The sequence below is a fragment of the Passer montanus genome, unplaced genomic scaffold (assembly GCF_014805655.1).
Source record: "Passer montanus isolate IOZ18808 unplaced genomic scaffold, ASM1480565v1 scaffold2, whole genome shotgun sequence".
Taxonomy (NCBI): Eukaryota; Metazoa; Chordata; class Aves; order Passeriformes; family Passeridae; genus Passer; species Passer montanus.
The window spans coordinates 25,194,879-25,222,015 of NW_024366591.1; the positions used below are offsets into that span (position 1 = coordinate 25,194,879).

General features: G+C 36.2%; 1 protein-coding gene across 6 annotated transcripts in view; it reads right to left on the reverse strand.

The window, feature by feature from the left end:
- The window catches only part of LAMA2 (laminin subunit alpha 2), a 337,030-nt gene that overhangs the window by 143,769 nt on the left and 166,124 nt on the right, over positions 1-27,137 (reverse strand). For all 6 annotated transcript variants that reach the window (XM_039706790.1, XM_039706788.1, XM_039706786.1 and 3 more), the window contains exons 13-16: positions 12,851-12,958; positions 12,035-12,246; positions 5,900-6,011; positions 2,359-2,472 (exon numbers count right to left, since the gene is read on the reverse strand). In XM_039706790.1, coding sequence (XP_039562724.1) covers positions 2,359-2,472; positions 5,900-6,011; positions 12,035-12,246; positions 12,851-12,958 — 546 coding nt within the window. The remainder of the gene's footprint in view (positions 1-2,358; positions 2,473-5,899; positions 6,012-12,034; positions 12,247-12,850; positions 12,959-27,137) is intronic.

Genomic DNA, 27,137 nt, shown 5'->3' on the forward strand with positions numbered 1-27,137 from the left:
TTGGGGAGAAAGATCTACTTTCTCTGGGCTTACTAACAGGAACATAGTATCCTGCAATGAACAAAACACCTTGAAATGTTCTTGCTTTTCTCAAGGTTTAGGTTTAACCAACCTACTAAAGCTACAGTAAGCATGTGTGTTTGTGTAATAGTACAAAAGAATATTTCTGAATGTTTCAAATTGCCCTATGTACCAAAGCAGTTATGTATATCACAATGGTAACGAGAACGAGGTATTGTGCAGCTCTCTATGGCTGCTCTGGGGATCAAAGGACTTTGCAGGTAACTGCAAGATATACGTTAAAATGAGCTTTTTATACAGGCCTGTGTCGAAGCAGATGATTTGAGCTTTTATCATGAGTCAAAAACACATTTCAGCTTCTTTTCAACTACATTTCAAAGCTAAGGAAGAGCTAAAAGAAGTATCATATCAGTAAATTAGATGCCTAAATTGTCTGTTGTATTACTGAGAAAACACCATGAATAATAATAAGGAGGCCAAAAGGCTGTGTAAACCTCAATAGAAGGAATGCCTTTGATGTGAAACATTTCTCTTTTTCAGCACTCAGACTTCTCTCTCTCTCACTTCAAAAGGCTTATGATCCAAATTGAATAGCAGCATTTAATAGCCTGCATGGATACTAACCGATCTGACTTACAGTGCTTTCAAAGTTGTAAGAAAATCCAGAACTGATTTTAAGCTCCCTGTGCACCTCTTCTCTATAGCCTGATCTAGTATAAACTACAGAACACATAAAATGCAGAGAGCTTGATAACGTGTATAGATGAAAGTGCGTCTTCAGCTGGCTATTTTCCACTTCCTTGTCAGTGCTGTTCTCTTACACCCGCACCCTTAAAACATCAGAAGGGGGAGCTCCACTGCCTGAGTCAACAGCTCACACCAGCAAAAAGCACAAAAAGCAATATGCAGCCTACGTGGCCTTCTCTTTTATCCAGGCTGGTGCTACAGACAAACATAAAGAAGGAAGCTGTGCAAGGGCTGAAACGTGAAGGCACGGAAGCCAACAACCTCAGAACTTACATCTGGCTATGGACCCCTAAGCAAAAGAGTCAACAGTTTTGGCATACCTTAAACAAGATTCCTCCTTCCTTTTCTCTCCTGTTAATTGATTTTATCCCACATGGATATTATAAACATTGTAGCTGGAGAATATGCTCATTAACGCAAAAAAAAATAATTGTCAGGAAGCACAAATCCATATTACCCTAGTGATAAACATTTTCACTGAGTATTAAGCAAAAGATTCAAAACATGACTGACATGTCAAACATGTTTTTCATTCTAGGTACTTCTTTGAGGCTTACAGTATAATTAAATTGAGAATAATTTTAAGCTTCTATTCATAAAAAAGCAATTTGAAAAATCCACTGATCCACACATTAAGGATATCTTGTTTTGCACTGCAATGCAATTAAACATCTTCTATGAGCAAAACAGGAAGAACAGTAATAATTCTAAGTGCCAAATTATATTGGAAAAAGGTTGAATTTTCATTTTGGCATTTTCCCAGCAGGTTTTTCTTAAGGAAATAAAAGGGAACATTTAGAAACATGCACATTACAGAGTCTGCTTGAAATTCTGCAGGGAAATGAGAGTATATCCCACTAAACTGGCACTGGCTTAAATTGTGCTTCTGCAAGACTAATGAAATTAGACATGTTGTTTCAAGCTTTATGCCATGTCAGACAATATAAAACTAAAAATGCCCTTGAGTCAATCAGAAAAGTATATTCAGCATAATTCACCCATTCCAAAAGGCTACTGAACAGGCGGGAAACAGTGGTGTGCTGGTAGGCTTACTATGGATAATATCACAGATTTAATTGCTGAATTAGTAGGTAAAATCTCCGTAGTCTACAAGAAAAAAAAATCTGATTTAACTGAGATCATATTGTTTTATTATTTTTCTGAAGTACATTTCATTAAGTATTCCTTCAAGGTTTACTATGAATTTAGAAGAAGGAAGGCATTAACAATATCTTCTCATTAAACTAGAACAGAATTTACAAAGTTACCTGCTACATATTATAAATTGAATGTACTGCAGGGGAAGATAAATTTTTCACGAAAAAGTGTTCGCTGCTTTCTGCATGCCATACTTAAAACTATTGTATTTTAAAACATAGATCCTATGTCTTAAATAAAATCTCTTCTTAACTGTTCAAGACACTGTATCTTGGTGTGAGGGGATCCTTAACCTCAACATGAAGCTCTCTTCATTACTCACTGGCTTTTTTCTTCTTGATTATTCCAGGTTTAAGAGGTCACTAATTCAGTTGCACAGGGTATATTGGGTCGATGGTGGCCATGTCCCTTGTTGCCTGTAGGGACACTTACCAGGCACGCTCCTGTGATGTCATCACACACATCTGCATGACCAAAGCACGTACAGGGTGCACAGACTCCACCAAAGATTGTGCCATTCACACGCCTGTGTCGAGGCCAGCACGACTGCAAGAAAAGTTAGATTAAAAGTTAAACTCTTCTTTGAACAAAGGAAGGAACGGGATTTTAATTTTTTTTGGTTGGGTTTAATGCTTGCACACACAACAAACATACTTGCCAAATGAATAAAAATACCAACATTTCTCTAGAAAATTCTTCTTTCTGGTGCTGTGGCTTTGCACTGACCTTAGCCTTAGTGGCAGGTGTGAGATTAGAGGAAGCTTTAACTTGATCATTCTTCTGAAATGGTAAAATAAAGCAGAGAAATGAAGAACTGAAATATGACAGCATGAAAACAAGAGGTACAGACTGAAAAACAGCCAGAAGGTGAAATGCTGAAGGAGAGAGAATGAGGAAGAAACCTCAAAACAACAAAAATGTTGTCTGAGAAGTTCAGGCACAAAGAGCAATTACAATACCATTTAGCCTTGTTAGGACTCCGGCAAAATGCTACACTGAAATAAAGCACAGGCTGAAAACTGGGCTGTCCTTTTATTTACAAATTGCGCTCCTTAAAGGATAGTAATTTCCCTTCAAGAAACTGCTCTGATATTTTCATTTTCTTTTTTAAATGCAAAATGTAAATCAACATTAAATTCAGGGCCAGTAATTTTGCAGGAAAGGTGACACCATACAACTGTGATTCATCAGCGAAAATTCAGCTACTCCATTTGCTCATAATAAGATATCAACCAGCAGTCTTTCTTACTATATATCTCACAACTGGCTTTATAGTTTGTTTTTTTTCTTAATGGCTTTATCGCAAACTATGGTAGGACTGCTCACGTGATCCAATAATTTTGCATAAGATAAAAAATGTGCATAAAAAATGTGCATGACCTTCAAAAGCATCTGGATAATACAAAGTTTTGCATTGACAGAATACTAAAAGTATAATTTAATAAAGAAAATCCTTTCCTGTTCACATGCACTCCCCAGAAAGGTAACAAACAGACTCTTCTTTATGTAAATAAAAACGTCCCTTTTTGTCTTACTCTTGAAAAATTGAAAGTAATCTAAAGATTAATTGAAATTATTCTTTAAAAAAAATTCCAAAAGCTGAAATATTACCCTTATTTTTCATTCTTTACATTCTTGGTTACACATTCCTAAAAAAACCCTGTAAATAGCAAAAAATAAAAATCGAAAATTATAAAATCCAAAACCTAAAAACAGGTTAAAAGAAATTGCTGCATTTTTCTTTCTGTGGCATGAGATGCAAGTGGTTTCTACATAAGTCTATACATCTTTTCCCTCTTTTGATGACTGAAAATAATCTGCTGTACACAGCTACAAATGATATTGCTCAAGACAAGGCTCCAGAAGTCACTAATTTTAAGAGCTTAAGCATGAAATATCAATAGAAGGGCTCAGAACAGTACTAAAAGATTACACATTGAGGTCTTAGGAAAAGAAATTATGTAACTGGCAACATGCAAGTTAAACACAACTCCTTTTGGAGCAGAAGTCATGGAGTACAGAGAATGGGAACAAATATGAAGGAAAAAAGCAATTAGATGTGAAGATATTGACAAAGGCAAGAAAATTAATGGGTGGAGCAAAGTAACTATCACAAAGGGGTCCAATTGGTATTAGAAATTTAAAATTTTATCTGTTTCACCTGTCCTTATGGTGCTCCTACACACACAAAAATGTACAGAATTTTATTTGGCCAGAGTCACGCAAAAAATAAATTCCGAATTGATATAATGGAAAATCTTAAAAGAGACAGGATAATTTAAATGGGATTGGCTGTCTTTGGAAGACTGATCATGTCAAAACATTCATAGCATGAAAATAAGAAAATAATAGTTGTTTTTAGTGCGGCAGCATCTATGCCAGGTACCATATCATCATTATGCAGGAGACAAATACATACATTAAATCAAATAATGAAGAGAAAATAGAACTGAAAAACTGCACAAAATAATAAAATATGACACTCTGCTTGGTTGAAATTGGCAGAAGTAAAATGAACAAGGCTGAAAGTATAGAGAAGAAGAAACAAAAATGGTAACTGGGAAAAAAAAGAGGGATTTTCAACTTCTCTTTCTTAACTACTGTCTGTCTGGAAATCTTAAACTTCACCTTTTTTTTTTTTTTATGCCCACTAGCATAGAAACTTTAAATTTGCAGCTATATATATGTGCTTTCTCTTGTGGAGTATGATCTTAAGTATGTATCAAATTTCAGGGACTGTTTATGATTGAAGAGAAGGTTTAGCACTGTCCACATAATGTTGGACAGACAATTTCAACAACACCAAGACAGGAGTTCTACCCAAGCCCTTCAGCCTCTACAACAAAAGTAGATACTGAAATATCTGCATTCAGGGCTTTTCCAATTACTCTATTGGACAGCAGGCTTAAATCTGCACTGGGAGAATAAATGGACAAGTGAAAAAAGTGTGAAACACAGTGATACTGCATCTAGCATTTTTCTTAAAATTATTGAACAGACAGACAATGGCCAGGCTTTAAAATTATTTCTCAGCTGAGGTAAAAATATTCTTCTCCACTTATTTTTCCATCTGTACCATTTTGGAAGTGATAGGAATATCTATTAATTCCTTCAGGCCTCCTTTCTATGTTAGTTCATCTAGCCCCAGCAACTAACAACCACGCTTGGCATGCGACTAGACTCTAAACCCTAAATATCACATATAAGCATGAAAATTTTTAAAGAAAAAGAGAGTTGACAAGCAAATGCCTAGAGTGCCTGTGTAAATGGCATACTGTTTCTAGTTTTGTGAAGCAGAGCATCTTGGTGTTTGAAACTATTTCCTTGGAGGCAAAGCTTTTGAAGAATATTTTTTGGCTTCTGTTCACCCCAAGCGATGCCCACGTGAGGTAGTTAATCATATGTATACTTGTATGAACACAGTCTGTGTGAACTAATCACTTAGTTAGCAAAGGGGGTATTTTTCTGAGCACGTGTCTACATTATTATCTGTTACAGGAGCAAAACAACGTTAACACAATCCTCAGAAGAACACATGCAATTCTCAACAACTCCAAGGCAAATGGCAAAGCCCTGGGAAAACAAAAGAAGAAATTCAACCCCATTAACTCAAATAAATTGATCCATCTTTGCTGGGCACAGGTCAGATAACTGCCATTTTCCTTCTAATTGTGTTCATCCATTTGTATCATCAAATGGCTAAAGAGTACAAATATTGTCTCGCTTCCTTTTTATGAACCAAAATGCCTTTTTGTAAGTTAGAAATCATCACAGAGGTGTAGAACTTTAGATTTTAAATATTATCTGATATAATGAACCATCACCTGGAACGAAAGGTAACTAGCCAAGCCATGGCAAATTCCGAACAAGAAGGGACAGCTGTCCTATTATTTTCTCCCAACACAGGTCCGCTGTCTGCTTCCACCTATCACAGTGTTAGCAACATTGAACTAGACTGCATCATGACACTCACCTCACAGGAGGTACCATCATAGCCTGGAGGACACTCACACAGCTCCACTGCAGGTGCTACCCTTCTCCCCCGTGAAGTGGGGTCAGCAGATTCCATAATAACGCTTCTTAGTCTGGATGTAACAGAAATTAAATGGGCAAAACAGCAAGTTAGATGGATATGTGCAGCTGAATGCAACAAACACTTTAGAGGGACATGCAGTGGCTTGTTTCTGTTTTCCTGCTTAAGAATAAGGAGGTTTTCATATTAATCTATTTCTTTCTAAACCATATGTCTGTAGGCATGTTACTATTTTTGTTCATCATGTGAGGGAGACTATGGTCAGATACCCACTGATAAAAATAGATTTAAAAAGTCTTGCAGCACTGTACCAGGCTATTCCTGGCCTGCAAGCCACATGTGCCAACTTGCATTGCAGCTGCATATAGAGCAAATCTGACACTAAGCAGGGTCTTCAAAATTTATGAACCACTAGTCCAGCTTTCTAAAATATTACATTACTAAGTTGTGGATAGAAGGTATTTTTTACTCTGGAGATTTGACCTCTAGAAAATATGTCACTCCTGTCCATAAGAATTGAGGATCTAAGTATTATGTATAGGAAAGAAAAATGTATGTACATGAAACAGAAAAGAAGTCTTCTGCCATATACCTTGGTCTCCCCAGTGCCACAGAAAAAAGTACTAAACAGCTGTTGTTTAGGTGAACACTGGCCATGATTTTTGTTTCAAGAGCATGGAAGTATGATGAGAGAAACAACAGAAGCCTTCTGATAGTCTTATAACTATCATCAGAAACAAATGTAATTTACCTCAAGAGTATCTTTCTGTGGAGAAAAATTGGGATTTGGGAGTTTAATTCTTATGAGAATTTGAAGGAACATTGATGTATTACAGAGGCTAAATCACTTCTATTTTCACCCAGTAATCTTAACAGAGTGTTTGATAACTAAAGATACTTGAAGAGCTTGTTTTGAAGTTGTCTTCAGCAGAAAATACCTTTCATTCATGACATACATTTTATTAAAAAGGGCTTTTTTCCCCCATCATAACAGGGCATTTGACTTTTGGCTGCAAAAAAATCCTGAAAATTATTTGGATGACCTTGGACAAGAAAACATCCAAGAAAAATATTTTGTTGTTGCTACAGTGGTTGGAGGAAAGCTTAAGACAGAATATTTTCCCACTCGATTTTATGACTACTCCAAACAAGGTAAACATAAAAGATAATGGGAGGACAAGATGGAAGATTTCTTAAATTAAGACAGAAGCTTCAGAAAAACAGAAGTTTTACCACCACTAGGAATATGACTGGACTGTGGAGGGACTATCATTGTGTATAATGCAGTTAAAAACTTCAATCTGATTTGGTGATACTAGAACCTCCGTAAAAGGTTCTTGATACTGTTTTAAGAGAAGGATGCTTATTCCTACCAGATCTTCAGTAAATTCTCTCTGACTTTTCAGTACATCCCCTTTGCTCCACTGCTGTACATTTCTGGCTGTACATTTATTTTGCAATCATTCATTTGAATTTTCTTTATGATAAGATAACCAATCTCTAGGATATCAGATATCAAATAGCGATTACCAGTAAAAAAAATTAAAATTTTAAAGAAAAAAGCCTGTAAATGAAGAAACATTTTTTTAAGGAAAGGCCAAATTTTATTTCTCATTTGAACTACACCTAGCTCTCTCTAAGCATTGATCTTGGAACAAAGAGAAGCACTAACACACAGAAACAATCCACCTAGTATTATCCCACATTTGTATTCACTGAATTGCTCCAATTTTCATTACATTCTGCTATTTGCTAAATGGGATTTTAATGTGTTTAACAGTTTTTAGCATTAACAGTTACTCAGTGAAGAAAGCTGCAGTGATTTTCTTTTCTCCCATTTTGAGGTTGCAATTTTGATTCCTCGATGCCATTCTGCATTCATTAAAATACATAATGCTGGCAGTAATGGGGAACTGGATCCTGGAGATGCATGAACAATTTGAGGTTAGACATCAAGACCAAATATTTAAGCTGACTGTTACTGTCAGCAGGCAACTGTTGACTTCTAAAAACAAACAAGATTAAAAGGGAAGGGGACGTTTCAGGCAGCATCAGCACAGTTTACTGTCTGCTGTGCCAGGCATCTGAATCACACTGGCTACATAAGGCACATGAAGTAGTGACCCAATCATTGCTCATTTGTCTTGGAGCCAATTCTGCATATGGAAAAAAACCCTTGGCCTCTTCTTCCCTCTTTCTCCTGGTGTCTAGCACGGACTCCTTTCTATGTGGTTGCAAGCAATCTATTCTCTTTAGCATTCCAATTTCCAGTGCCTATCTGCATGTTTGCAACACTTACCATCAGTGACCACTCTGAATATTGAAACTGAATAAACAGTACTACTAGACTTTCTTTGAAGCACAAGCTGAAAGTATTTGATCAAACAAAATAGTAAGAGAGAGTTATCTTTTCTTGGCCTGTTGCTTCTACCACAGATGGACTTTACTGCAAGATCTTTCAAGATCTTGGAAGACCTTTCATGTTAGAGGAGGATTAGATTTTAAACCTAGAAGCTGGGTTCACTTTCATATTCATCGCTACATTTCTGTATTCTCAATTTTTATCTGACTTGATCATCTAATTGCCCACTCATATAAGAAAGCTTCCTAATGATGCCATAGAGCAATAACAACACTGCAAGCTTAAAACTACCTAAAAAATGTACACAAAACCATGCTTAAGTCAAACCCCATTCATATTGTTTAGTGAATACTTGAAAGCATAACAGATTAGCTAATCTGTTTCTAGTAGGTTAAGCTAAACCAGGGTAAAAATAGAACATTTAAATTAAAGCTCTTGCCAGCTGGAGTCAGCGACACTTAATTTTTAAGTCTCTTTCCTACATGACTGCAAGAAAGTTACTTTATGCCTCCATTCTAATCTCTTTTTAAGCATAGATTATAACAGCACCTTTGGAATCCTCACACATGTGGTGACATCCATTTTGAAAACATTCAGTACTTAAATGAACAGGTTGCCTAATAGAGCAATCTCTAATTAGTATGTTGCATAATTCTGCTGGTGCTTTGAGGCAGAAATTGTCATTCATGATGGATCTAACAACCCTGTAACATTTCTGTCTCTCTGCCAGACCCTCTTAACCCTCTCAGAGGAATATCCATCTGTCCACTGCACATACCTGTTTAAAGAAAATCAAAGCCTTTAGTTCATATCTACTTAGCTATTAAGGCTTAGCTCTACAGCATTTCTTTTCAAAAAAGTCTTCCTTTGGAGACCATCCTTTGGAGTCCTTAATCAGCCCTAGATATCACAAAGAATATCTTCTTCATTGGATCTACATTTTCCCTGAAGAACTAAATGGACAGAATATGGAGAAAAGGGTCATTTTGCATGATCTTAAGAGTAATGAGCACAGCTCTGCACCTACTATGATTCAGCATGAGTGAAAATCAAAGAGAATATAAAACAATTGGTAATGAGGCACATCCTGAAAATTAGCAATATCCCTACACAGCAGATCATAAACTGGGATGGATGGCAGTAGATGCTGTTGCTGGTGCCTGGAATCATGAACTGTTCTGAGGAGACTTCACTTCACAAATCCCACCCTAACAGGCGGAACTATCATTGCTGCACTTAAAGATGAAAAACTGAATTTGTTTAATTGTGACTGAAATTTCACATGCTCTCTTCTGTCATGCTAAACCACAATGAGCACCCTGAGAGCACTCAATAAAATTGTTTACTTTATTACACAGCAATTCTGCATTCTTCTCTGGTAAGACACATCAGAGGGACAGCCAGAAATGTACCAGTAATATAAGACCATTTATAGCAAAAAAAGATACTCTTCAAAATCACTTCAGTTCCTTCCCCTAACCCCATTTTAACTCATTGTCTTTAAGGGACAAATCTTCACAACTGTAATGTCACTACACCTAGAAGCTGATGGCTACCAGCATACAAAGCCTAAATTATATGTGTGTTGCAGAGCTCTTCTCACATAGCATTTTTTAAAAGTGCTTTCAGAAAATTATCTTTAACACACCACTAAACTGTTCCCAAAGGCTGAATATGAACAAGACTGTGAAACGGTGAGGCACCACACATGACCAAATGGCTAAAGCAGTAGTCAGGGATGCAGACAGTGATATATAGTCTTCCAAATTTGCCAGACAGCTCTGCCTGACTTACAAGGCACATTCTATAGATTGTGCCAGTTCTGTGTGTGTTCTTACCTGAGCTCTACACTGCTGTCCAGAGGGGATCTCATCCATCCCACCCACACTGTTCCACAGTATGGGCAGGATGGAGCCCTTACATGTCCAGCAAGGCACTTTCTTCACAACTGCCCAGCCAAAGTGCATTTTGTAGGAGAGCCCCTCTTCTCCTACTAGTACAAATGTCAGCACTCAAATATATGTAAACCTCTGATAACTGAAGTTTGCGTTTCCCATAATACTCAGTAACACCTTTGGCCTGAGGAAAGTCAATCATACATACCTCCTTCAAAAGTTTGCATTTCCCCTACTACTCAGTAGTAGTAGTTTTAAAAAGGAAGTCAACCTTACATATCTGCTTTAAAAGTAGCATTAAAGCCCTTATTGTTCATCCCAAAACTACTCCTGCACGCCTTTAGTTTGGAAAATTCTGAGTAATGGTTTGGGGTTTTTTTTACTTGAATGAGAAGAGAGCAGAAGATCATCACTCCCTGAGCTCCCACTAGCCTCAGCTGTAAATTGTGAATTAACAGCTCATGGTCTGCTCATAGTGCATAAGAGGTGAGCTCTGGCCAGGTGTTTTGGCTCTCCTCAAAAACCAGGGTGGGAAGCTGAGGGATCATGAAAGACTTTCAAACTGGATGCAGGGAGATGCAAAAGAATGCAAGGTTGATGACTGAATGAGCAAATTAGGAAGCAGTTTGGCCCAAACTCAAGCTAGTTGTAATTCACAAACTTACTTACAGAGATGTAATACATACTAATTAACCACAGGAAAAGACAGAGACTGAAGAGATATGAATTCTTTTGCAGGGAAAAAATTTACACTGCTGAAGCTCAAATCAGAAAACTGCATGCTGTTGACACAACCTGCCTTTCAATTTAGGATATATTTTAATTACCTAAGTATTCAAATGATGGTTAGATTGCTGAAGAAATTTCACAGCAGCAAAAACTCTGTCTGTGCTCTCGGCAAATAATCACTAAATGTGCTATCAGCTCCTCCATTCCAAATTGGCTTATGCCACTGAATCAACTGATGTGCAGATTAGAGAGCATTTCAGGTTTCCTGCCTTGTGAGTAAAAAGCTACTGTGCAATCAATTCCATTACACATTTTAAAAATATTACTTATGCCACCTAACTATTAATGTTAATCACACAGTATCAGGAGAGATGTTTTCTTCACCCTATCTGGAGGATTTGTTCATGCACTTAGAAAAATTTGAAATGCAAGATGAGCTTTACAGTTTCCAACACACTGCAGCAACTGAAATAGAACTGTATCATCTCATATGTCTTTAATTTTATCAGAGGACTCAGAAGAGTTCACATCAAATCAGTGAATCTGAGCAGTCCACGCAGCATCCTGACATAAATCAAGGGAAAGGCTTTGGGATTAGCCAGTTCTGTGTGTGGTACTGATTAAAAACATAGAAAATTCCCCTTGAGGCACTTTTCCAGCTTGGAGACTGAGGATATTATTCTCTGGTTCACTGTTAATGTGGCCCTGTATGGTCATTAAATGGGAAAAACGATATATAAGCAATATATCATTTCCTACTTCAACATGTTATTACTGCTCTCCATGATTTACCATGTACATGGGAATTACTGTGTTCACAGAATAAACATATTTATAGAACTGTCATTCATGCCTTAATAGTCCATGTAATTTCATTTTCTTAAAAGGCTGCTTCCTTCTGTTGCCTTCCTCCTCCTGTCTACCCAAAACGAAAAACATACTAACAAAAGTTTGAAAGTGTAAATGAATGCTATGGGTTTCATGATAATAAATTAGAATGTTTTAAATTACATCAGCCTTGAGAGAAAGAGAGAAAACAACTCTTTTGAGAAGCTGCCTGCAGCAAAGGGACCCGTTCCTCACATTCACCTGTAGATGGCATTCATCCCATTGCTGTATGTGGCTCTTATGAGGATCCTCTTCACGTTTGCCAGGATAGTCATGAACTCCCTCCTGCTGACTGGAACATCAGTGCCATGCACTGAGAAAGATTCTGGTTTCAGCACAATTTCTTCAGTGTGCTCTTCAGAAGGCTGCAGGTGAATTATCCCTTTTGGAGTGCTGATTTTCAAGTCACCTCCCTAGAGAGAGCCATGAAAGAGAGAGATTTTAAACATGAAAAAAGTCTTGCAAAAAAGCCCATTGGGGTACATGATTTATTGAATAATATATTTTACAAGAATAACAAATATCAGGAATAATATTCACTTTTCATAAACCTGAAATGGGCTTGCCTGATAGAACTGAAAAGCAGTGGAAAAGAAAGTTTGGGTTTTTCAGATAAAACCTACTGTCATGGTGCATGGCTCTACATTGGCAAAGGCAAATTCATATAATGCTGAGGTGGAAAAGAAGAGATCTACTGAAAGAACATCAAAGTGTAATCTCAAATGACCAACTAGTTTATTTCTTCATGGATGAACAGGAAGCATTATAATTTTCTAAGCTACTTACAATAGCTGCAATAATACCAGAGACTCCTTGAGATATTGAATCTTTTAGTTTTCTGAAGTATATCCATTTTCTCACACTAGAAATTAACTGAAAGTATGTGCACCCTTCTGTTTTGTGCCCTCAACCACCAGACTTCACACTGAACATCTGAAAAACCACACCATTTTCTCTTTCTTTCATTTTCTTTCTTTTTTTTTTCTTTATTTCTGGCTTTGGCTGAAAATACTTTACCTCTATGATGACATCAGATTGAACCATCAATTTAGCTGTTTCTTCTTCTTCTTCTTCTGTGACATCATAGGAGACTGTAAATTTCAGATGTCCTCCAGCAGCTGCTACCTGGGGGAAAAAAACACAGGAAAAAAATCTAATTAAATAAAAGAAAATGGGTCTTAACCACTTGGGGGCAGTTTTCTTGAGCATCAGTAGATTTCTAGTGTTGCAAAACCACATGCAGATCCCGGAGGATTACAGCTGTTGAAGTCTGTGAATTCCTTAAACCCACAGACTAACAGAAAAATCAGAAATAGATATGAAATCTGTGTAAATTTCCACTATATACTTGCATTAGACTTTTCAGTGTATTTGTTCAGTTATATGTTCCTCATTTAGACTGGCCTCTGTATCAGCAGCCTTAGCAACCTACAGAAAATTCAATAACTTCAGTTTCATTGAGGGAGCAAACTACCAAAAGAGAAAAAAAGAGCTGTGATTTTTTTTTTTTTTTAGAATGAACTGTAACCTAAAGTAAGACTTTTCCCTAATGGAGTCAAATAAATTTACTTTAAAAGAATGTTTCAGCCCTTTCACTCAGTTTGACCCAGCCTATAATGTGAGAAGTCAATGACCAGGCTCTTGTGTCATGGCAATATATTTTTTCCATGCTCTTTTAGCCCCCAGGATCATGGCATTGACATAATCTATTCCATTATAAATGGAATGTAGTATGATGCAAATCAAAAGTTGCAGACTTGAATGACAGAGTTCAGCACAGAAATAATGTTTTCTGTTAATTGATTGGAAGCAGCATAAGTAAATCAATCCTGCAAGAGCTACATTTTGGGTTTTAAATGTGTCTGCCTCATACTTCATTGCGATGTGAGACTCCTCTCTGAGAATATTAAAATCACAGGGATTCTTCTGCCCTTCCAATGCCTACTGCTGAGCACAGAGCAAATTTGTGAATCTTTTACAAAGAGAATAATCTGGTTATTCTCAAAGACATATTTGTTCATCATACTGGATGGTTTTGCACACAGTAACAAAAAGCAGTGAAAGTCAACATCTTTATTATTTTAGGATGAATCTAATTCAAGGGGTGAAAAAAAACCCTCAAAAAACATTCCAGCATTTAAGGCCTGGCAATCAACTGATTTTGAATTAGTGATAAAGGTATATACAAACCCCATATTGGAGGCTATAGAGTTCATTGTTGGGTTAAAGCCAGAAAATTCCCTCCAATTCATAACCTGGATCTTGGACCAATAGAATTGTAGGATCACATAATCATAGAATATTGCAAGCTGGAAGGCACTCCTACTAACTAGGTCACTCTCCTCTTCATATACTTTCATAGTCTGATGTCCTTGAGGTGCCCAAAAGTACGCATGCTGCTTGAGATGAGGCTGCCCCAGTGCAGAGCAGAGCAGGACAATCCCCTCCCTTGCCCAGCTGCAATGTTGTCCCTGATGCCCCCCAGGACATGCTTGGCCCTCCTGGCTGCCAGGGCACTGCTGGCTCATGCTCAGCTTGCCATCAACCCAAACCCCATGATCTCTTTCCACAGTGCTGCTCTCCAGGCTGCCACCTCACAATTTGTGTGTATAAGTCGGAGTACCCAATCCCAGGGACAGAATCCAGCAGTTGCTTCTGTTAGCTTTTGCTGGTGATGGTCCAGCTCTCTAGCCTGTCCAGGTCTCTCTGTAAGGCCTCCCTCTCCACCCCTGATGGAGTCTGCAGCTCCTCCTAGCTCAGTCACTAGCAAATAGTGGCATCACTTGTTTATCTACACAGTGAGCAAACCTGCTGGGACCAATGCAACTACTTAAAAGCCTTGATCATAACAACATGAAAAGACTTTTTTCTTCCTTGGATGCAGCTGTTACAGCATTTTTGTTTTGTCTGTGGTCAAGTCTAAGCACTGGTTTGTAACTGCTAGAGGAATGTAGAAAATATAGATATCTGAAATGCTGCAAGAAGTACCCAGAACTGCTTTCAGCTGTAGGCAAATTTTTCCGAAGAGTAACTTTTGCAGAATTTTATAATTTCTATTTCAAGTTCAAACTAACTATAAAGATTCAAGAAAGTGAATATAATGGGAAAATAAAGATTAGGAAGTTTCAGGCAAACCATAAAAATTATGTATCAAGACAGGTTCCCCAGCTACATAACCTTTACTCCTAATATATAACCAACAGGAAACACAAGAGGAAATGGGTGGGTTGCCTAGTCCAAAAAAGAGAACAGTCAGAGGAAATGCGAAAATAATTTGCCAAAATGTAGAAGTCTGGAGAGATGTAGTGGCCATTTTTATTTACCTGTGGCAACTGCAGGGAAGGCATGAAAAAGATGCAGCTTGATTATACAGAAAGCTGACTCTAAGGATAGTCAAAACAGTACCAAATTACTTGAAAATGCTATTGAAGTAGTTCCTTAATTAGCAGCAGTTCAACATGTCAGAGATACTCTGGATATGATGCCTAAGAGTTGGAATATATCTAAGAAGTCTCTTGAGGTCTCTGCTAGCCACAGCAGTCTGAGTTTCAGTCCTGCAACTGGCAAGATTTTCATTATCATGAACAGGATCACACACTGAAGACAAGATCCCCAAAAGACACTTGTTGTAGAGAATACGTCACAGTTCAGAGTATGTATTTACCTTGTATGGTATGTATAATACCAATACAGATTAGAAAAAAACTTGAACTTACATAAACCAAAAAGTACTACTTCCTTTTGTCATTGTTTGCAATGGTAATTTCCTTCCTCTGCATATCTGAAGTACAAGTTCAGTCACAGGCAAAGGAATTCAGAGGTCAGTCCATGTGCTGCATGTCATCTTGTGCAAAAAGTACTTTTCTCTGAATTTTAAATATAACTGCAATACAGAAATTGGGCACACATGAGATCCCTCTACTTTCACGTTTTCCTCTGTATCACCCAAAGATTCAGAGTTCTGCTTTGAGGACTGTCATCTGAGACCATCAACACCAAAGGGAACAGAGCATAAAAGTTTGCCTGGCTGGTGACAAAGATATGTATTGTTGAGGCAACAACAGCTGTATAAAAATGTCAAGAAAATTCCACAGAATTTCTGTTGTCTCTCCCACCTGTTTTTAGATTAATGTATCATATATTTCTTTCCAGCTTTGGAGGCAGAATCTGCGTGCTCAAGAAAAGTCACAGACTCAATAAGAAATAACAAGCATAGGAGAGAGAAAACACAGCTATCTTAGTTGTAATCCAAGAAGTTTCTGGCAGATAAGTTTTTTGGGCTTTTTGCAATTGTTCACTGCTAACTTTATTATTATGTTACATGCTCTTAAGAGAGCTCTTAAGAGAGCAGACAAGACTTTTTTACAACACCCTAACAGAGGGTCAACCAAAACTGAAGCAGAAAAGATGTTTCCTTTCCTGTGAGCAAATGCCCATGCTCAACAGCAAAAGAGCTGGGAGGTAGGAGGAAGAACCCAGTACTACCCTGTGTAAAGCATGTTTTGATATTATATGCTTGTCCCACTAAAATTACCTTCAAGCCAAGATAAGTGATAGTAGACCACAAATACTTGGAGCACTGAAGACAAACAACATTTCTACAAATGTTAGCAAGGCTAGAGATGAGGAAAGCTTGCATCTCTTCATATGGAAAACAAACTTTACAAGTCTTTCTCTTCCTGCACTTAGTGAATGTGCTGCTTTCCCAAGGCAAGCTGTCAGGGTCTCTCCTGCTAATGTCCTTGGAGAATATCTCCTTCTTATACAGATGTATATTCCATCTTGTTGTTGAGTTACCACATGTAGATTCACACTCTGCCTCTCCAATGTCTCTTGTAACTCTCCTGTAAAGGTTTAGCACTTAGCCCACTGCACTGCAGGCTGCCTCATTTCTTCTGAACATCTGCCAAATGTAACTTCAGATTAGGAGCTATCTCCGTTAAACAGGGTGCTGATTACAATCCCTTATCTCATTAAGCAGTAAAATGCTCTTCTGTCAGTTAAGAAGAGACTCAGTTTGTGATTAAAGCACCTAAATATGAACTGGAGCATCGGATATGGCACTAAATGGTTATGTGTAGGCAACTGGAAGAAGTCCTCTGTAGAGTCAAAGGAAAGTGGCTGGTCGGTGACCCCTCCAAAGGACAATCTTCAAATCATTCCACTTTGTATTTATATTCAAAAAGCAACTTAGAAGACATAAAATTTCACAAATGAATAAATAATTATGCACTCAGTGTATTATTGAAATAGAACAAATACACGTTGCTCAGATATTTCATAGTAAAATCTACACAACAATGGGTTTAACTAACAGGGGCTTGGATTTCAGGCCTAATCCAAGAGAACACAACACCTTCAAAACTAAAATTATATTACTGCATTAAACTAGGTTTAGACCAATACTCATGCAACATCAGATTTTCAAACCAGTGAAATAAAAAGCATCATAGAATCATAAGACTCATTTACGTTGGAAAAGAACTGTGAGACCCTCAAGTCCAACCATTAATCCAACAATGCCAAGTCCACTAGTATACCCCATCCTTAAGCGTTAACAAATATCAACAAGTTGAACTATCTTTTCCCTCTTCACTGGTAGTGGTTGTGGCAGAAATATAGTCAGTGACCCATTGCACTAGAGAGACAAGCATTATAGAGTGTTAATATTTTTATTAGACCAATATAGCTACAATACAACTATAGTAAGGTAAAAGGATTTGGAAAAACATGAATTCTTCTTTCTATTATATAATTATATACATGGTCATACAATTAGAACTATGCCAAATGAACAAATGCTGCCAGAAAATTTAAAAAGGGGGGGAAAAAGTGCAAAGGCTACAAACATGAATGAGCAGAACATTTCTGTGGAGAATGTTAACACACATATAGTTGAATAAAAAACCCAAGGAGTCTCACAGCAAGGTGCTAATAGTAACTTAAAGTTGTTAGAGATAGTAATGTTTTCTTATTCTGGAAGACATTCACAAAACAAACACCCCACTTGTTTCTTGATACACCTGTGAATGTTATTTGCTTGCTGCCATGATTGTGAGAAATTACACAGATATTCACCCAGTCTTCCAGTGGCTTTGTCATATTCCTTTGGTATTATCTGAAAATTATGCTTGAAGGTACTGGAATGATAACATAGCTTAACATCCCCTGCTAGCCTTCTTGAATTTCCCTGAAATAGAGCTGCAATGAAAGGTTGAAGTTGATTTGGACTCTTTCACCTTCACAAACTCTCTAGGCACGCATTTATTTTATGACACGGATTTCAGCAAATGTAGAGATATCTGCCACCAGAATATCAGCACTTCCCATGTGAAGGAAATCCTTTAAATAAAGTAAGATTTTTCCCAGTTTATTTGTGGTGACAAAGTTGGTCCATAATTCATCAGCACTTAAGCATCTGTGATATGGTTTGATGAGCCACTGAACAATGTACCACCTTAACTGATGGCTAAGTGCAGCCCGCTCAGTGCAGAAGGGAATGGATCAAGGGCTCCTTTTTCTCCCTTAATTTACTTGTGTTGAAGGAAATATTTCACTGGTAATTCAGCTCTCATCTGGGTTATTATCTTCTTTATGAAAAAGTACCAGCTGTAAATTTATGATATTTAATTGGATTTTGCTGATCCAGTCTTCGAGCTAGTGGTAGTGTGAGGAAAGGCAGGGACTAGAAAAGAATTCTGATAGAACCATCACCAAGAAGACGTCAAACCTTTCTTCATTTAGTAATAGCTCTCAGTAAAGATTGCATGTGTTAGTTCTACTCCAGATCCAATTAGAGATTAAATAGACTCTCCTCTCTTAGACAGATTGAATTTAGATAGGATATAAAAGCTCTTCTGAGGCATTAGAGCAATATTTCAGATAAAGCAGGGAGCAGAATAATCATGTTTTATTTGAATGACAGTATAGTTCTGGCTAGCTTAAAAAAAGTCAGTTTTCATTATAGGGAAGTTAAACTTTTCCCCTGAAAGAATGGACTCTTTCCCAAAACTTTCTGCCATCTAGAGTTCCCCCAGCTCTATGCCAGCTGGTTCACAATCCTCGTTTCCCTGGTCAAGTACACTCAAAATTCTTCTGCATAATTTGATGCTACATTATACTTATTTTCACTTTTTCGGAACACTGCTTCCAGAGAAGTATAGCAAGTAAGGGAGTAAGTTTAAGTAAAGTAGCCTGACTACTTATCAGTGGTTGGCTCAATTGCTTTCCATGAGAATCTGTCTACAATATTGAACCATTCAAAGAGAAAATTTAGAATTTCAAACCATTCATTGTCATCTTCAGTTTCTTCAAACAGACCACTCCAACAGCCAAGATTTCAAAGTCATTCTTTCCTGGAATCTTATCCAGAATGTTATGATACAGGCTCTTTAATTTTTACTATTTCCTCTGCTGATCCTACATTAAGGCAGACTTGAGTAAAAGAAAAAGGGGTTTTATTCAAATTCCTATTCAAAGGAGTTTTATTCACAAATATTGTGACTACGTTGTTTCATTAGACAATGGAGCAACATATTCACAATAAATCTTAATATTTAAAATTTTCCCAGCAATGGAAAGAACCATCAAATCTGTGGGTTCATTTTTTTTCTTTTTTTCCCTAAGTGAATGGTTTTTTTAGAAGACAAATAAAACTTGTCCAAAGAGTAAGCACAATTCATAAGGAGCATTGAAAACTCTACTAAATTGAATTTCTTATGTACCTTGACCATGTTTCTTCCCTATTTATGCTCAATACCTGAGAAACTGGGACCCTTCCAGAACACTTATTAGTCTTATCTAAGCAGTCTTTCACAGGATCTGATCACTTGGCCATAGGAAGAATACCCTGCACCTATCAGAGATATACTATGTATTCAGATTCAAACACAATGGAAACATTAGGCAAGAAAGAACACCAACAGGGTAAGATACTAAAATCAAGTGAGTTTCTCCTTAATAATTCCTTGAAGGTATCCCTTGTTTTTGTTAGAATATCAGTAGATCAAGTGTAACCAGACAACTTAAACTTTTTTGATTTTTGGTGCTGGTGCCTTTTCCTTCTTGAGTCAGAAGTTCAAGGCATAATTTTGGTATAGTAGTTGATAATATCTGCCATCCTAAACATGACAATCTTATGAGTATTTCCAGGCCTTCCATATTTAAAACAGTTTGTCACAAACAATTTAGACCAATGAAAATATTGCACAATTCCTTTGATTCAATATATCTGCGAAGAAGCATTTAAATGGTAAATATTTTTTAAAAATCAATAAGAAACTTCTTATATTTTTCAAAATTATATCCATAAACTCAGCCCAGTCTCACTGTTACTGAGATACTGTATTAAAGGTATCATTTCATAACCCTAGTTCTCTTCCTCCTTGGATGAACTGGACTGTATTATTTGGATGTCTAAATAAAATACAATTGCTCATTGTGTTTAATATATAATGTTGAAACATTCAATTATGTCATGGAACACTAAAATGAAAAATGGAATAAATCTCAGTTCCTAAGGAAGATGGGAACTGAATAACATCAGGTCTCCTGTGAGCTCTCTGCTGCCACTCCTACTTACATTGAGTAGTTGCTCCTTCTGAACTTAGCGCTGAAGAAATTAATGTAATCAGTGACAGATTGAAAAATTTGCACAGTAAGATTATATGCTGTCTACTGAAATGTATTTATCAATGTTGACATTTACTTTACAAATTCTCAAATCTCTACCATAATTCCCAGTTGTCACTTCCTCTCACTCAAGAAGAGAAACAAAACTCTCTGGTCAACCGCTCCTAAGTCTAAAATTGACTCTTCTATTGATAAACTGTAACAAAATTTAAAATATGTGATTACTTTGTTTCAGTTACTTAACCATAGTAACCAAAGCACATAACCTTAAAATGGTTACTCAATTTCTCTATTTTTTGCTTTTCACATGATCTTGACTGTGCCTTCCCAACCAGTTTCCCAAGCTGCTGTAACTAGAGAAAGGATTCAAAAATACAAAACAGGGGTATATTCTTCCAGCAGTGATGTGATAACTGAATTAATGTACAATTATTGCCCATGTGTATTATTGTGGTGGCAGGTAAACCTCAATCTTTGGAAGTCCACCAATCTGGAAAAAAATACACCAGGAGCTGTGACCCTGTAGCACAGTATGTCAAGCGCACATCATAGAAGGATATTTAAAGAAATTAACCTTGTACATCATCACAGTTGCAGACATTTTTCCCTGACTGAATACAGTTAAACTGAAGGGAAAGAAAAAACCAAAACCAAACAAACCCGTTAATACAAAATCAACAGCTGCTGCAACTGCTGTTCTGATCACTATAAGCACCAATTTAGCAGGCCAGAGTGACTAAATGGTGTAAGTTTGGGTAAAAATACCACTTTTTATTCAACTGCAAAGATGTTTCGGACTACTAGTGATTTTGTAATCAAATTCAGTATTTGAGCATCAGCTCTGAGACCTGTTTCTAAGTAACATATCCTCATCAAAAGTTTCTAAATAAAAACTGTTTACTGCTGGTCTGGTAGCTGTCAACAATCTCCTAATTGAAAGTAATTCTTAATTTTAATGATTAAATGTTATTCTCCCAGTTCTATGGTCTGTGGTTCCAAAGGGGAAAACTGTAATTGCAGTAGTCATATCAATAAATGCCTTCCTGTAATATTAGAATAAATGACTAATTAGAACATTTATGTCAAAGTCCAGTTCCATTACTACACAAGAACAGACCCTTCCCCTCCCTTCTCTGGCTGTACTCCTTCGTGAATATTTTAACAAGAAGAAAAATTTGCATAATTTTGCAAAACTAAAAGCTGATATTTCTATGGCAACAAAATCCCAGCATGCAAGGACTATTAAACACAAAAATGCAGGACTATAAAACAAGAGCAACTGTTCAGGTCCAAATTAAAAGCTGTTCTTCTTAAAAATATTTTCAGCTTTGCAATGGCATTTAGGGCTGTTCAGTATTTTGCTTGTGATATTGCTGAGGACATCTCACTTGTGATGATCTGTAAATGAAAATCCATGGATGCCTCCTAAAGTGTTTACTTTCTACTGAAAAAGCTTACACAGTGTATGTAAAAGCAAGAAACAGTTAAATTCTGTGTCTTTGTTAGAACCACAGAATCATTACGGTTGAAAAAGAACTTGAATATAATTGAGTCAAACCATTAGCACAACCCACCTTGTTCACCACTAAAATATATCTCCAAGTGCCATCAAGTGGTACAACCAGCTGCTGTTAGTACAGTTCACCAAGTTAGACTGTGAGTATTCTTGATTTCAAGCTTCCTTTTGCTTCCATGTTTGTAAAGCACCAAGCAAAACAGCCCAGGGTTGTTATTTCTCAAGTTTGTCACAAAAGAAAATGGAAAAAAAACCCAAAAACCTTTCACTTCTAGCCAGCCAAGGGTTATTTTCCTATGTCCTTGTACTTAACTGGCTTGCAACATTACTATTGACAATACTGTACCACAACAATGGCTGCACTAGTAATTCAAAGCAAAGTATGACATAAGAAGCACTTTGGGATCCTTTAGGAAACTGAAATACATCATAATGTTTCAAGCTTGAAGGAGTTTTGTAACTGGAATATCTGTTGGGCAAAATTATTCTGACAGGAAGGATATACTGCTTTTAATAACTGCCAGTGTTTCTAAGTGGGATATTTTGAATGAAATAAAATGTAAAGAAATCAATATTTTGAAAAAAATTCTTTATTTTCTAAGAAAAATGCAAGGCTTTGCAAAGCCAAATATCTGCTCTTCAGAGGTGGGCTTGTCATTTGATATAATAAATGCAACAATAATATATTCTTATTTGGTATTTTGCTGCATATCATGGAGACCTCTAAGGATCACATATCAAAACAAAAGCAGTAAGAATAAATATTTGAGTATTAAAAAAAGATATGGATGTGTATAAACTTGTCTCTGTGTACTACAATTCACCAATACTAATGATAGAAAAAACCCCAACTCCTTGAATTTTGCTTTTATTTTTCAGGTAAAGGGAAAAACAAAATGATGAATCAGAACCGTGTGATTTTTGTCTATTTTCAGTCAGTAAAAACCATATTTTGAACTACTTTGCCTCTGGAGCCCATGCATTCTCATTATTAAATTCCTGGCTGCTGTCCTGGCTTGCTAGTTTTGCAGCCTTTCTTCTGCTAACCCTACCCATGACAAACATAGTTTTGAAAAATACCTATGTTTTCTTCCTAGAGAAAGAAATTTGTGTTTGATGTTAATTTAAATGAATGCTAGTTAGCAGTAACTGAATGTATGTATGTATCACACAAACCCTGAATTTTAATACTGTTTTACTCAAGGAACAAAGATATTTCAGAACAGTACAGACAGCACTTAATTAACAAATATGCTTTAAGACAGATTTTTTTTTTAAGCAGTGTAGATAAAAATCTATCATGTCTTTCTTTATTGTACCCATGAAAGCAATTCTGCACTTGTTATCACCATCATGGTAATCTACAGATGATTATTACTTGAGGCAATGTGCTCATATATAGAAACACTACTCATGTGCAGGCACACACACACACAGTGTGTAACATATGCACACTGTGAAAATAAAACTTGCTATGAACTCATTTCCAAAAACTATAAAACTGTGCTGTTGTTTTAAAGGGTAAGAAAAAGACCAAGCTTGTTTCAAATAATCTTAAAAAAAAAGGTCCTTTCTGAAAATCTTTTCAGTTTTTTTTTTTTTCTTCAAGTTCAAAGTCTTTATCTTTCTTAGATATGATTTTCTATGAAAAAACCCATACATTTCTTCTTAAAAGGCTGAAGGAAGGATGAGCAATCAAGTTAATGAGATTGGAGGGCAAAGGAAAGACAGAAGGAGTGAGCTGATGCCCAAGACTGAGAAAGCAGAAAGGGCATACATAGCTTTATAAGTCCTCCATAAAAGAATTTATTCTTTCAACTTCAATTTGCCTTAATGGGAGGTGAGAAAAAATCCTTTAGCCATACTGAGGATAATGCAGGTGTATGAAATTTGTGGTTACTACAATCATGTGTACTATTTTTATCATGACTTCATAATTTTTTTCCCCTTAAATGAAAAATATAAAAAAAAAATGTTCTCCATGTATGTCTGATTAGAAAAAATACATTATTCTACAGCAGATTATATAGGTTTCCACTTCTTATTTGTTCCTACAAGTACAGTGCCTTCTGTTTACAGACTTGAAGCAGTATCTTTTCTACCAATTATTAATTTTATTAATTTATATACTGTACCTTTTATGGGAAGGAAAAAAAAAGGACCCTTATATTCATAAGCTATCTCTGCTTTAAAGGCAGAATGATGGAGAAAATTTGCTTTGGATGAATTAATAACTGTCAAAAAAAGAGGGCAAGTCTACTGCGCAAGGGTTACATGTGCTGAAAGAATCAACATCAATCTTACACTGGCACAAGCTCTATGACTGTCATATAGAGAGTCCCATTTGAAGGATTCATCATCAAAAAACATTGCAGTTCCATGAGGCATGTTAACATAGAGAGTGTGAGTAATATAACATGAATTTGAATTCATACAGGTAGGGAAAAGTTCTACTGAGATTAAATGTTCTCAGGCCTGTCGACTTCAGACACTTAATCATGTAGATATTTTGAAATCATTTTTTTTTACAGAAACTGCTATGTGAATATAGGTGAAAGTCACATATTTCAAAGAAAGCCTCCTATTCCCTTCACAAATCCACTTTTTGAAATGTCAGAAATTTCTTAATCTTTGGCTATAAAATATAGTGCACAACAAATTGAGCATGAAACCCATGTGATACTATTGTACTATACACACTTCATTTTAATGTTCTGAAAAATAAGAGGCACCTAAAAAGTAACACAACACTCACAAGCTTGGGGAATAAATACATTAAGTCAAGCTATGAAATTATATCCAATGTGATCATAATGAATGCACATGATGAACACAGAGTGTCTACAGATAGTAATAAAATAATGTGGAAAAACCCCAAAACTATTTTTACTGAAAAATTCTTCATGTCCATGTTAGTCACCTAACTCATCTAACTGTATTTTGTACCTTTCCAGAGGATACTTGACCTTACTAGCTAAAAGAGATCCCCTCTTTTTTGTTGCTTTCCCTTCAAATACTGACACTTTTCAATTCAATGGAGACTTTCCTTACCTTACAGGACATAGGCACTGTGTATGTTATATCTGGTTGTTATTACAGGAGTGAATACTACTCACCTTTGATGACTGGCAGCGCCCTTTCTTAAAAAGATTTATTTCAAACTTCATTCTTTCTGAGTATGAAAGATGGAAGGATAGATCCATTATCTTTCAGATAGTTCTCTGAATAAAATTCAGTTCTTATTTTCAGCACTGAAAAATCATTAGGATGCAGAAAAAGTCCATTGGCATAGTTACAAGGAAAAAAAAAATCTACACAGAGATCATCAAAGAGCAACCAAGTTAAAGGATGGGGACACTGATTTTTCAACAGATCACTAATTGAAAACCAAAAGTTTAGTGATGGACTGCAGTCTTTTTCTTGACTTAACCTAAAAGATTGAGTCCAGCCATTAACCCAGCATCATATCTATCCTTCACAGAGCTACTGCCTTTTAGATAGCATAAAACATATGTTTGTGTCCCTATAATTTTATTCATATCCATTTGTCATTAAACAAACTCCATTCTTCTTGTTTTTCTTTTCTTACTCTCAAAAGAGAGAAGTCTTACTCTATTTTGGGCTATCTCCAGTTGTTAATAGTACCCTGGACACATCAATATCCTTTTATGAGGGCCAAAGAGACTTTATAATAAGTTGGAATTGCAACAGTGTCTTTTGTAGAGAGAAAAGTTTAGATATACGATGCTGAACAAGATTTGGCAGACCAACAGTTTCACCTTGAGAGAAGAAGTCTGTGTTTATGTGTGTGCAGGCAAATGTATGTGTTTTTTTATATAGCAAGCACACTATTTTAAATAGCCTAAATGGAGAAGATACACAAACCCTCATTCCAGGTGCTTCAGAATCTCTCAGGAAATATCCCACTTGATTGCAGTAAAAATTCTCATATGTCAATTTTCTAAATAAGAAGCTACTCCTTACTCTAATGTCAGGATAAACATATATAAAGTGAAACAGTTATAATACTCAAATAATGAAATATTATTTACAAAAAACACTGACAATCAGTTTAAGCTGGTAATCTATTTCTCTCAACATAAGTTCAGTTTCTTGCAACTGATTTATTCATGTTTCTTTATTTTTATCCTTTGAGAATGCAGAATGACATTATGTATGTGCACCAAAGACCAGAAGAATGAGAATATCATGTTGAGTTTTGGTGTTGCAAGAAATTGTTTGAAAAATAATTGTAATTTTACAACCTTAAGCAATAAAATCTCAGAATTTCATCATGTGCTCTAGGATCTTTAAACATTATTAGCAGCATATGAATCTTGAATCTAATAGAATCTAGGATTTTGTTATTCATTACTCACTTGGTTTCAATGGCGTTCCAAAAGTTATTCTGAATTTCAAGAGAGGTTGGAAAACCTCAAATTAATTTTATATTTTATCACGGATACCATCTTTTAACTTCCCTGAAATGTCTTTTGAATTCTTGTGTAACAAAAAGTTATAAAGCTCAGAAAGTATTAACCCCTGCAAGTAGTTAATATATAATAGATAAATGCAAGGTCTTCTGAGTGCGATTAATGTGATTTATATACTTGCATAAATTTCCTTTAATTGAATGTGTTCCTTCCTTCCTTGTTTCTGTTGGCAATGTATATTTTCTCCCGATTTCTAACATAAGCTGGGCTGCTAAGTCCTAATAAACCAAGTTTTGACTAACTGTTTAAATTTTCTGCTTCCATCTCAAACTCTTTAATATTTAGCAGGGCTTCATGCTGCCTTAGATTTAATGCAAATGGTGTAGTATGAAGCACCGATTAACTTTATAGCTCTAAGATAAAATATGAATAAAAAAGCTATCACTTCACAATAGTTTTAGGAGAAAAAAAATTATTTAAAATGTTGACCTTAAATTAGTGCTCTTTAAAATGTGTCTTAAATGAAGACTTTGACCTACACAAAGTAATGCAAGTTTTCAGACACAGCAAAAACACATCATAAACTCCTTTAAAAATGCTAATCTATATTTAAATAATGCTCATGTATCATGTTAATCACACACAATCAGGGAGTGGGGTTTTTTGCCATAGCATCTCTCTACAGGTTGCAAGTCATTGCTTTGACTCAGCAGTGTGTTTAAGA